We start from the raw sequence: 12,842 nt of genomic DNA, 5'->3' as shown, positions 1-12,842 counted from the left end.
ATATCAAAAACTGAAAATGTAAATTTTCCTCTCAGCCAGTTTTAAATGTTTCAAAATGAATAAAGCCTTTTTACAGAGGCGCGTGAAAATTTTAGTTGTCAATATGTATACATTTCACGATAAAGTTGCATTCCCATGGCATTAACATGATATAGTATATAAAACAGGTACTACAGCGTGTTATATTATAATAATAATCCGCCGGAGTTAGTTTGCCCCGAATCCGTGCACTCCGTACAATTGACAAACTAATATATTAAAATATGGAAATAATTTAGGACACAAGTGAATTTAAGGTAGCTTACTGGAGTATTTTTGTCCGATTTTAACTGTGAAGGCTGTGTATTTAGCCACTTATTACTCTTTATTACACTCATGTACGTTGTATGGTTCACACTGCGTTCCATATAGTGCCGTAAGTCAGCCTTAAGTCCGATGTTACTACTTAAACTGCTATTATAATGCTATTATACTTCTAATGTACAGCCATAGTGAACTTAAGGCTGTCTAATTTGTGCCCAAACTGGTTCAATAAAAGCATTATAGCAAGCTATACAGCTCATATACAACTGACATACACAGCTTGCAGAGTACATGTGAACGACTAGACATCTTATATAGAACCCCGAATGCTACTTGGGGGGTCTGTGGGCGGTGAGTTCGGGTGGCTCATCGTCCCTCTGTCTTTCTAGACGACAGACCCGTGTCGACGGCGCGCGTTGTTCCACGCGCTCCTCAAAGAGATGTCAGCAACCCCAGCGGGGCCCAGCAGGGCCAAGGCCTGCCGGGGCTGCGGGTTGTTCGAAAGAGATACCGCGGCCCTGGTACATAAAAGGCCTATGACGGAACACGACGATTTTAGTCAGTAAGAGTCTGACACTCCCTCACCGCTGCTAACCCACAGCGGGAGGGGTCATTTGATGATTTTACGTCGAAAAAAAAAAAAAAAAAAAAAAAAAAAAAAAAAAAAAAAAAAAAAAAAAGGTACCTATATCAATATAAGTTTGATTCCTCCCTAATATTTACGCAATGACTTGGAAATAAACAAAACAGAATTAATTATTCTAAATTCAATTAAGCTACTCACACGTTTCTCTTTAAAGCAAATTATTTATACATCCCATGCAATTTTATATGGAGCATACTGTTGAAATTAGAGCTTATTTGGGTTTTCCAGGTAATTTGTGTCACATAGTGTGTCTGAATGACGAGTTTGTCGACTGATGGGCGCTGCTGGGCTGCGATTGGCATTCAATTAGGTCGGGTAATAGCACGCCGGACAGCTGTGTGCTGTGTACGCTGTGTCCTCGTCTGTTCTACTTAGGGGAGATATTTTCTTACGAAAATGGATGAGCCGCACAGGAGATGGTTCACCTGTTTTCGTGAACCGATACTAATTACCTCACAGAAGAAATATCAAGTATTTATTGCAGCAGTTTTCTAGTGATTTCACCATAGTTATAAAATGTACAAAACCCTCCTCGGTGGCTAACTTCGCCCTCTGAAATAACCCATTTAAGTTCTTGATTTGAGGTGAGAAAATATTTTATTTAAATGTCGTATAATATTTTACATGAAGTCCGTTATAAATACTTCAGCGAGTTTTTTACAACGCGCGGAGCTATGAAAGAAACGAAAGCTACAATATCCTACAGTATTTTATAAACAGATCTAAATCACAGGTCGGACTAAAAGTGTTTGAGAACAAAACCAGGAAAGTAAACCCGGGCGCGGAACACAATTGAGCAGGTTTAGCTGCTTTTTGTTCTGTTATTTCACGGCTTTGAATATCGGCTTCTGTTCGCGTCGCACTTGATCTTACTGCTTTGTTTATGCACGAACAACTGAATACTTTATTTATCGCCGACTTTTGCAGGGATTCGTTGTATTATTCCTAATATCGGAGAGAACAATTGAGCGAGTATTTTTAATTGCATCTGCACTTATTTACCAAATAATTGTTGATACTGGATTGAAATCTGGTCGCACATATAATTTGCTTTGGCATCTCCGCCTGACAACAATGAATAGCTATTCCTTTGCCCTTGCTATTAATTTCAGGCCCATGTGTTAGCTATAGCTAGCGTACACTAACGGCTATAAAAAGATATGAAAAAAATATTACATAAACCAAATGTATACAGACTTAATTCAGAAAAGACCACTACATTCCTGAAACCCAATTACACGTTCCCTGAGGCGCTTTCTTTTCTTTTTGCCTCAAATAATTGAACGTTATAACAAAGTATTCCAGTCTGTAACAAATTAAATCAACCCTGAAAAACAATTTTCCTAAAGATTTTTCTTACGATATTTGCTGGAAAGAGTTGATTTCTTTTATTTTTCCTTAACCGTTTTTTCAAGAATGTTACGTGATTTTGACAGGGGTCAAGCGGCTGCGACCTTCGTCACTTGGCACAAAATGTCATTGAGTGCGTGCGAGATGTTTCAGAAAACTTAAAGATAAAGTTGTGGTGACTTTCGAAATTTTGATAGATATTAATCAGGTTCAATTAGCTTCTTCGAGATTTAATGCAAAATCTTAATAATAAGAATTTTGACCCTTTTCACTTGCGGGGACTTTGACCCTTTAACCACTCAACTGTACCTAGTGCTTTTTATATCAAACAAAATGTTTACTAAACTTCAATAGGTATGTTATTTTTCAGTATTTTAAAATCAAAATGACGATGAAGAGAAAAGATTAAATTGTAATAAGCCTATAATGATCAGAATAAAGAATGTTTAAACCAGTATGCAGTCCCTAGTATAAATCATCGATTGTATTTTATTCAATCGTTCCATTTAGCTGTGTCGGACGTTACAGGACGAAATGGACAATTTGTGCGCACATAACATTTTACAGCCACACTCGTCGACAATTTTACTAGAATATTCTATCGTGCTTCCAAAGCGAATGTGGATTTTATTTCTATTGAAAAGATATTCTGGAAAAATCGAACCATACAGTGTAGGGAAGTGGATTTAAACATCAACTGTTTTTTTATATCAATATGCGCCAAAACAAGAAATTCGTGCTACTTCACTTCTTAGTAACTGCCTTATAGTTCGGCCATTCAGAGAATGCGTTCCTGACACGTCGCGATTGAACTGACGACGTAACTTTGCAATGGCGTTGCAGTTACGATAAAAATATTTTTGCTGGTTGTTTACCGTTTTAACAATTGAGGAGCATTAAAACAACATTATTATATCAATAATCAATGAATGTAGTTACGTCGTCAGTTCAATCGCGACGTGTCAGGAACGCATTCTCTGAATGGCCGAACTATAGTAGCTTTAACTCAGGATTTTTTCAATATAGAGGTAGAGTACCGAACAATCACAAAATCAAAGAAAATTAATTCTTGCAACATTTAAATGGAGCTTGTCACTGTCAGTTATACCTACATCCTTTTGGATGTTTGTTGTAACCAACTGGATCAATCTATGTGAATATGAAATCGTTTTGTATCAAACCTGTGGCTGTTAATTTAAATGTACTTATGAGGAAAATTTTAATCCTGCTGTCAATCGATGGATCTGACAATTGTATGTCCAATGAATCGCGAGGCAGCTCACGGCTACGCTCCGATACACTGCGGCGGAATGACAATACTTCACATTAATAACACTGGAATTACTCATCGCAGATTTATTTATAATTATAAATTGATTAAGACGGGCATCCGATCGGAATTACTTTATTATTTTGCTGTATATAAGTACTGGCTATATTTAGGATATTTGTAGGAGTACACTATTTACTATTACTATTTTACACTATGGTGAAATATTGAATTGTGGTGAACGATAACAAAATCATTGGACCAGAAAGCTTTTATGTGACAACGCTGTCATATTTTGGTAGTAGTGTAGTAATGCAAACATAGTTTTGTAGTATATAACATTTGGTTTATAATTTTTTATTTAAATAAGTAATGACTATAAATAAATCGTAGTCAATTATGTTGCTTAGCTGAATGTCTGCAATATATTTGTCAGTATGTCACTCATGAATATTATTTGACGCCATTAAGGTGAATAAAGAGTGACAAAGTGACTGACAAATAAAGCAATACGCGTGTTTCCGTCACTTGACGAACATTTCTGCCAAACGAAGTGCGTCAGAGGTGAGGAGATGTCAACAACAAGCCAGTAAACACTGTTCTTTAAGTGTTTACACGGTTGAAAAGCAGACAAGGATATTTTGGCCAGACTATATAAATACAGAAAATCAAGGCGCGGGATCAAAACCAAGCTGTGGTAAATACCTAAGGCTAATATATTAATGACATTAAGATGAGAAAAGAAGCAAACTTAGTTGCCACCAATTTCATATTTTACCACGTCTTATCCGTCTTTCTTTGAAATCATTTGAAAATAACGTTCTAATTTAAAACACAAGCACTTATAAAACTTAGTATAGGTTCCCAACGTTGACCTCCATATTTCGTACGTAAGTGGGGTCTTCTGATTAGCTTATCATTTTAGGTGAGCCGAAAATTTTAATTACCACATCGCTTAAAAAGGGCGCTCCGGTTCATAATAAAGTAGCTGTACTGAGATAATACTGTGTAATCCTCAGTAGTACTCGTGTGTGCTTATGTTAAATACATTAAATATTGAGGCAGGGGTTAAACCTGTTCATTTAGATTTAATGCTTAAGTTTTACCTATGTTGAATCTCAGTATTTATCGATCTTAGCCCAATGTTAGCATTTTAATGTATCTAAGTGAGAGCAAGGAATCCATATAAATTGAAAAACTTGCTAATGTGCCTGAAGAGTAGATACGTTTACACCTAAAGAAATAGTTGTTTTCTGAAATAATATTTGTTTTTTTATTATCAACAGTCTTGATTTCTAACATAACCGTTAGAATGTTTGTATCTGACCCAGTATCATATTGATATCCAACGTGATATTCAGCTAAAGTTTTTGTTCCGCTTGTGGTAACGATGCGTAACACCCGCGTTAGATTAATATTAATGGAAACTAACTGAACACTTGCACATCATTCATAATTATCATGATGTATGTTAAAAGCCAGTGATCATAAATTAATTAATTTTATAAGATGAATGATACTCTCTATCAGGCTTAGGTAATCAATATTTGTAACACAAATACGAGGCAGTTTTACATATACATGTTATGTTATATTAAATAGATTTACTTACTGCACTGTTGGTCTATGGGTCACATAGAGCGACCGCTGTCCACGGGGTCTCAAGTTCGAGCCTGGGTCGACAGCCACTTAGTGGACTTTTAAGAAACTTTAACGAAGTAGCTCGGAGTCTGAAAGTTGGTGATGACATACTTACCCGTAAATTGGAGAGCACAGGACTGGGTCATATCCTGCCCAGCTGGCAGATCACCTTAAAGAAGACAGCCTTCCTCCGTGGTGACGACGTAGTAGCTGTAACACAAATACAATGCTTCTACATTTATACGTTCTATTTACATTAATTTAATTTCATTTACATCAACACTCACCTACTCAAAGGTACAATTACTCATATAAGTAGAACTCACGTAATTCTCGTGTTTCGTACGGTAATGCCTTTCCAAATTATTGTTTTAACGTTAAAAATACAAAACGCGGGTCTCATGTTTCTACAACATTTCGCATATTAAGTTACTCTATGTTATGATAACTGCTCCCTTTTACATATATTCAATGAACATTATTCTCAGGGGGTAAGAAATGACTGTGAAGGTCAACCCCTCTGTGATGAATTTGTTGGTCAGATTTTTTATTATTTCCTACTACTATATTAATGTTATTCCCAATATGGAGGTTTGTGACTGATATCATGTTCGTCTATGGATAGATATGGTAATAGCGTTTGTGAAAAGACTTCCTAGTTTTTGAAGCCTTAAATATGCAAATATAAATGTGATATCTATATTCGTATCGTTCAGAAGTAAATCGTATTATAATGGATTTAACTTCTATTCCCTTCTATTTTTGGAACACTTAGTATCGATATTTGGGATAGCGGACAATACCGCTGGAAGCTTTTGGCGGTAAGTACAAACCTACTTCCAATAGAAACTTAATAAAGTCGATCTCTGAAAGGGTGCGCTAAAGCCTGTCAATATGGTAAACCTTTCCCTTCAGAAAAGAGTTAAGTGCTTTGCGTGTCAAGTGAAAACTATATATTTTTATACGAAACAGATTACCGTCAAAGGAAACTGTTTTTTTAAATGGACTTACAGGATTTTGAATATAAGTTCTAAAATCATTCAAAGTGCGAACATTTTGGCATTGTATTGTAGTTTGTTTGTGATGTAAATACCTATTACGACTACTTACCTATATAGAGACTATCGTTGTCATTTTGTTCTGTCTCCACTGAGGGACACAGATGACGAGGGTCCTTCGATATAAATATTTGTCTTAGCGTTTGACATTTTGAAATAAAAATGTATCGTCCTTTGAAACATCTGTCAGTAGGTACTTGTAAACTCTTGAAGAATTCTTTTCTTTTCTATATTTCTTATAATACTTTTGTAAAAGTCATATAATATCGTAGTTTTCCTTAGGATCGTAAATTCATAAACAGCTGTCAATAACTTAAGCGTGAACAAAGTCCTACAAAGTTGTGTAGCTTGCAAAAGCTATCAATACTATCGGTTCAAAGTTAGTAAGCAGTTTAAGTTACTAACTCTGTTGAGAAGTACATTTAACACATATATATGTAAATCGTATGCGTTGTACGACCGAAACTCATTGAAGTTTAGTTCACTAATGTCGTTCAATGTTTGCTACATTCAGACCTACATTACATTTGCCCAGTAACTTTCCCAAACCCCAAACCCTACAATAAACAATCACAGCATTTTATAGGTTTTTGCCCTAATTTAATAGTAGATGATTAAGTGGTTTTCAGTTCTGTGACTAAATAGGCACAAATTTTAGGCTCTTAAAGATATGTATTTAAATCAAATATTATCTTCCAAACCAGACAGGAAAATACAGCGGTAGTTTTGCTCATTTCAGTTAAATCCGAACCATATTGCATTCAGATATATATATTCAAGTGTTACCCACCTGCGGAACCAATATAGGATTCCCCCCCCCACTCCCCACCACAGCCGGCACTCATGACTGAGCAGTAATATATACACGTGGCGGTGCGTTTGATCTCATATTAGTTTGCGTGGAAATTGCCCGCTGCAAAATTAAAATATTTTCATGTTTGTCGTTTTGGTACGTAAAATATTTTTTTGTGAAGCTTCGTGAATGAAGGTTTCAGTTTTCAGAAAAAAAGGGAAATATTCCTCGAAATTAATGTGTATGTTTGTTTGTTAATTTGCATATTTGTTCGCAGTTATTTTGGTAAACAATTCTATTTTAAAATTTATTTACAAAGCAAAAACAGTTAAATAAAATTTTCATTCCTGAAATTATCATAACCATTTGTTGATATATTTTTGTGCCTATCACTGACAATCGCAAACTTCAATTCGCATGTAGGGTATAAGGGTATAAGTTCGTCACTTGTCACTCCACGTTGTCACGTTGTTAACCGCATGAGTGATTTCGCCGATTTCCAAAATTCGCACAAAGCGCTACTGTTCGAAAAAAAAATGGCGCGCCGCTGCGCCAGATGGCCGAGTTCACAAGATGTTTTTTTTTATGACTCATTGGTAACATAAGCAATCTCAAGTGTTGTTTTTGTTCAAGCTAATGAATGACTCTTTCAAGTGGTATCAGGTTTTTGTTAACATTGAGCTTCGAATGTTTATATTTTTAGATGTAAACAATGACTAGTTAAAAAAAAAACATTGTTTGACCTTGTACAAAAGAATGTTTTTAAAAGCTGAATTATTAAACCCTTAGGTTAAAACTCGCTTGCAAACACAAAGACTATATTCTTATTGTATAATAACACCGTAATTAATACAATAATACGTACAAATAACCGAAATAATGATTAAATTACAAGGACAATCTTCCGCCTAACGCGCGAAAACCAACGAACGACTGACTTTGACATTATTTTTTCAATCCGAATGAACTATTGTGGAACTATTGTCGTATTCTTAGCATGAAGAAATGTATTAAGAATCGTGTAGAAAAGAGAAAAGGTAGGGGAGCGGGGGGCTAGTTGTAACAATTTTTCGTTTCTTGGCTGTGAAAGCTTACTGTTTTGATGTTTATGAAATCTAACAGTACTATTCCAATTAACAACTATCCAACTATCGATTTCAAATAAATTTTTGATCAAACCTGTAATGATTTTTTGTAGAAACGGCTTTGAAAAAAAACTGACGAGTGTTACAACTTACCCCGTGATTGGGGCTAGTTGTAACAGGCTAGGGGCAAATTGTAACATTAGGAATTGAAAACCAGTTTTATATTTTACAAAGATTTATTTGGCATATTTAGCCTAAGAAATTTAACAAACGCTAAAACAAGTTTAGACTTTAAAGTTTTATTTTTAATCTAACAGAAAAATAATCAAAAATAAACAAATAACAATTGTACTTTCTTTACTTAAACTTTGCTATGAAAGAATTTTAAGCTTACAGCCATTTATATTCTTAACTACTTCAGTAATCAGACTTTGATTAATTTAGCGTGTTTACCATTATAAACCTTAGGCATACCAAACTTAGAGTTTTATTCTAAATCCTATAGAAACATAATAAAAAAATAACAAAAATATGTTCTTTCTTAAACTATAAAGAACCTTTAGGTTTACAGCCATTTATAAAAACCATATCTAAATTTCTTAAGTAATCAGCCTTTTGATTGACATTTATATTCTAACTATTTCAGTAATCAGACTTTTGATTAATTTAGCGTGTTTACCATTATAAACCTTAGGCATACCAAACTTAGAGTTTTATTCTAAATCCTATAGAAACATAATAAAAAAATAACAAAAATATGTTCTTTCTTAAACTATAAAGAACCTTTAGGTTTACAGCCATTTATAAAAACCATATCTAAATTTCTTAAGTAATCAGCCTTTTGATTGACATTTATATTCTTAACTACTTCAGTAATCAGACTTTTGATTAATTTAGCGTGTTTACCATTATAAACCCTAGTTATACCAAACTTAGAGTTTTATTCTTCATCCTATAGAAACATACTAAAAAATTAACAAAAATATTTTCTTTCTTAAATTATAAAGAACCTTACCTTAGGTTTACAGCCATTTATAAAAACAATATCTAAATTTCTTAAGTAATCAGCCTTTTGATTGACGTAAGTAAAATATGAAATCAGTCTTCATCGGAATCACAATTGAGACACACAAATGAGATCTTATTTCCTGTTGCACATTTTACATGTGCCCACATCTTGCACATGATGCATTGTATCCACTCCTCGTTTGAATTTTCATAAGTTTCCCCACAAGCTAAACAAAACCATTCCTCGGTTTCAGATTCCGAATCAGAATTTAGAACTTTCTTTTTTACTTTTTCTATCTCTTGTCTTTTAACTATCTTTATCTTATCTTTTTCCCTTCGATCTTTTGTCATCGTTCTTTTGCCCTTTCCCTTGCCTTTCTTTGTCTCTTCTGATTTTTTTGTCTTATTTAACTTTTCTTCGTGTTCTTTTTCTAACTCATCTTTCTCCGGCGTGTCTGTGAGGACACAGCATTTTCTTTTACGTTGAGGGCGGTTAGTCAGTTTTCGTGGTGGAGCTTTCGGGTAAGGTCTTATTTTAGATGGAGAGAAGTCATTTTGCTTTTGAAGACCAGAAGGTCCAGGAGTCGGCTCAAATTCCGGTTGACCTTCAGGTAAAGCTGTTGTAAATAAAGTATTATCAATTCTAGTTAAATTTGAAGTTACTGGGTCACAATTTTCCATGGAACTTATGATTTCACTGACACTTATATCTAAGGAACAATTATCGAATGAATCTATATTAGGGAGATTTGTTGTCAAGCTAGAGACAGTAATGTTCATATCTGTTTCTGATTCATTGCTTGCAGGATTTGGCCGGTCCGTTACATAAGATGGGGCAAAATCTGAATCTTTAAAAATATCTGCATTTAGAGGCCATATTCCAGTGGCTTTAAATCCACTCATTATATTAGAAGGATTCATGGCTAATGGCAAAGAATCCTTTACGATTCCAGGAATGTCATATATGGTCATAGTTTTCCCTGGGTTGTTATGCATCCACGCTGTCTGTGTTCGGCTTAAGTAATTCTTGAACGGACCATAAACTCCAACATCCAACGGCTGCAGATTGTGTGAACAGTGGGGGGGAAATGATAGCATGATAATGTGATTTTCTTTTGCTTTTTTCACCACTGAGATGTTTACGTGTGAATGATGATTGTCGAGTAATAGGAGGACAGGTTCATTCTCCGACGGCTTGACAAACTTAATGAAATGATCCAGAAATAAAATAAATTCTTTTTCCGTCATCCACCCCGAAGAATTTCCAGCTCCAATACAATCTGGTGGTCCACATCTTACAAAAATATCAGTGTATCTGAGCCTTGGAAACACAAACATTGGCGGGACAGAATTTCCTGAGGCATTAATGGCACATACAAGAGTTACAAGGGTACCCCTTTCAGCAGAAGTAATAGCTCCTACTTGTTTTTGTCCTTTTGGAGCCACAATTTTCTTTGGTTTCTGGACTGTAGTCACTCCAGTTTCATCGATATTATATATTCGCGATGGTGTAAATTTATACCTATCCATAACTTCTGTAAGTTTTCTAAAAAAATCTTGAACATTGGTTTTATTAAAGGATGTGGCGCGGCTTAGAGATGTAGCTTCAGGGGTCCTAAGAGACAGTCTTGGATTTCTTGCCATAAAATTTTTGAACCAATCTGGCCCAGCTGATTCATTTTCACTCCATGACGGAGGAACGTTTTTTGCTTCAATCATAACAGCACACTGGTATGCTAACTTTCTGACTTCCAAAGGAAGCAACCCAAAGTAAATGTTGGAACAAGTAAGCAAGTACTCACAAATTTTAGCTTCTTCTTCCTCTTTAAAAACCAATCTAGGTTTGACATAGCCTACTGATAAAGATTTGTCACTCTTCTTCTTTTTCACGTATCTATATAGCGATACATGACACAAATTAAAATGTTGTGCAGCTTTTCGTACACTCGTTTTATTTTCCAAGACTTCAGCAGACGCTAATTCGTAAACGTCTTGGCTTTGAGAAGCACGTTCAGTTTTTCTTTTATAGTTTCTCATTCTGAAATAGATAAAATCAATGAAGTTCAACAAAAATGTAATCAAAACATAAAAAAGAAGGAATTTAAATACGTCCCGCGTGATTCCATAAAACTTATGAATTAATAAGGGGCAAGTTGTAACAAGTTACAACTTGCCCCGTAAAAATGTTACAACATACCCCACTGCGACATTTTTTGAAAAAACTTCTAATAAAAAAAAGTCGCTTACATGGTGTGAAATTCCAGTTAATATAATCAAACTAAATAATTGCTTAATGTATTTGTATAAATCAACAACTTCTAAACAATTTGAAATCTACGATATTCAATTTTTTATAAACAATAAAAAGTCCATTACCTGGCTTTATCGGAGAGCCTGCACAACACCGCTTCCAGCGCCGTCCGGCGGGGTACTGATCGCGCGTATACGATAGAATGGGTAATACGTAGTAGGTTAGGTTGAAAATCAAACGAATATTCTTCTTTTTTGTAGGAAAAAAATGCTTGTTACTACTTGCCCCTGTTACAACTAGCCCCCCGCTCCCCTATTAAAACACCGTGTAATAGAAAGAAACAAATATATTGTGATGTGTATCGCACTGGAACGCAAAAAGGGACAAAAGTCACTTGGGTGCGCTTTACTGTCAAAACGAAAAAGGGACAAAAGTCACTTGGTAGCGTTTGAGCGGTTAACAGAACTGTCAGTTGTCAGCTGTGTGTGCCACGTGCGCAGACAGATGTGGCCGACGCCAGCCTTCTCAACTTGGATCATCTATCTTACGACATTTTGTATTACGTTATAAGAGGTTTTTTGTGAAAAAAGAGCCACAAAATTTATATTCATTATTCTTTATAGCATCTCTAGTTTATGTGGTTGAAGAATCGTATGTAAAATAAAAGGAAAAATGTGGGAGAGTTAGATAGGCGCTTATTCACGATGGTCGTTAGCTCAAAGCGCTAAAGCGATGGTATTATAAACTTGGCTAGAAAAAAATACTTTGTAAAAACTTGCCGCATTCATAGGGATAAACTTTTACACGTGTAGGTATTTCAAGTACATTGGGCTTAAGGTGCGATTCTACTACGCAATTAAATTGCATGTGGGATGCAAGTTGCATGAAGAATGGCGAAGCGGAAACAAATTGACTGATTAGATGATGATGAGACATGATTTTACATAATCAGAGAAATTGAAAATTGATCAAAATATAGGAAAACTTTTTCCCAATTGGCAGTTCTTTAAATAAGGATACACTTTTATAAAACAGTCACGATCCGCATCGGACCAGAAGATCCAAATGCATAATTTATCGATGCAGTTCATTAGCTTTACGCTAAACTTTTTGCCGCATTGAATTCATGACACTATTAATTAAAATAACTGTTGGGTAACTTCATTTATTATACAGTATAACCTAATCTACTTGAGTATAGCGCTAAATCGGATTCTCATTATGTAGGAGAGTAAAGAACTCACCTGGAGTACCCTGGTTAATATTTGATGGCGGTTAACCCAGTCGGTTAAGAATTCATTGAGCAAGAAACTACCTGCTTCAAATTAGTCTTGTTTACAGTTACAAAGGTACACATTGACCTTATCCCGAGGTTAGTAAACGAGGAATAATTCGCTCGCCACTCAGCGCATACAATATTCAGTTGTGTGGTGTGAG

The 12,842-nt window shown here is 35.2% G+C and overlaps 1 protein-coding gene and 1 pseudogene across 1 annotated transcript; one reads left to right on the top strand and one right to left on the bottom strand.

Moving 5' to 3' along the window:
- LOC124640101 overlaps positions 1-12,842 on the top strand; it is a 117,840-nt pseudogene that overhangs the window by 56,962 nt on the left and 48,036 nt on the right.
- LOC124640099 lies at positions 8,364-11,701 on the bottom strand. The gene is made up of 2 exons (XM_047177740.1): positions 11,531-11,701; positions 8,364-11,192 (listed from the first exon to the last, which is right to left on the bottom strand). Exon 2 carries the CDS (start codon positions 11,189-11,191, stop codon positions 9,245-9,247), a length of 1,947 nt encoding a protein of 648 aa, XP_047033696.1. The 5' UTR covers position 11,192; positions 11,531-11,701; the 3' UTR covers positions 8,364-9,244.

This window comes from Helicoverpa zea, chromosome 20 (genome assembly GCF_022581195.2).
Source record: "Helicoverpa zea isolate HzStark_Cry1AcR chromosome 20, ilHelZeax1.1, whole genome shotgun sequence".
In the NCBI taxonomy this organism is placed as follows: Eukaryota; Metazoa; Arthropoda; class Insecta; order Lepidoptera; family Noctuidae; genus Helicoverpa; species Helicoverpa zea.
This window is presented reverse-complemented; position numbering and strand designations above follow the sequence as displayed.

What these genes read in the sequence shown, in the direction of transcription:
- LOC124640099 (XM_047177740.1), bottom strand. Translation starts at nt 11,191, where the DNA reads ATGAGAAACTATAAAAGAAAAACTGAACGTGCTTCTCAAAGCCAAGAC.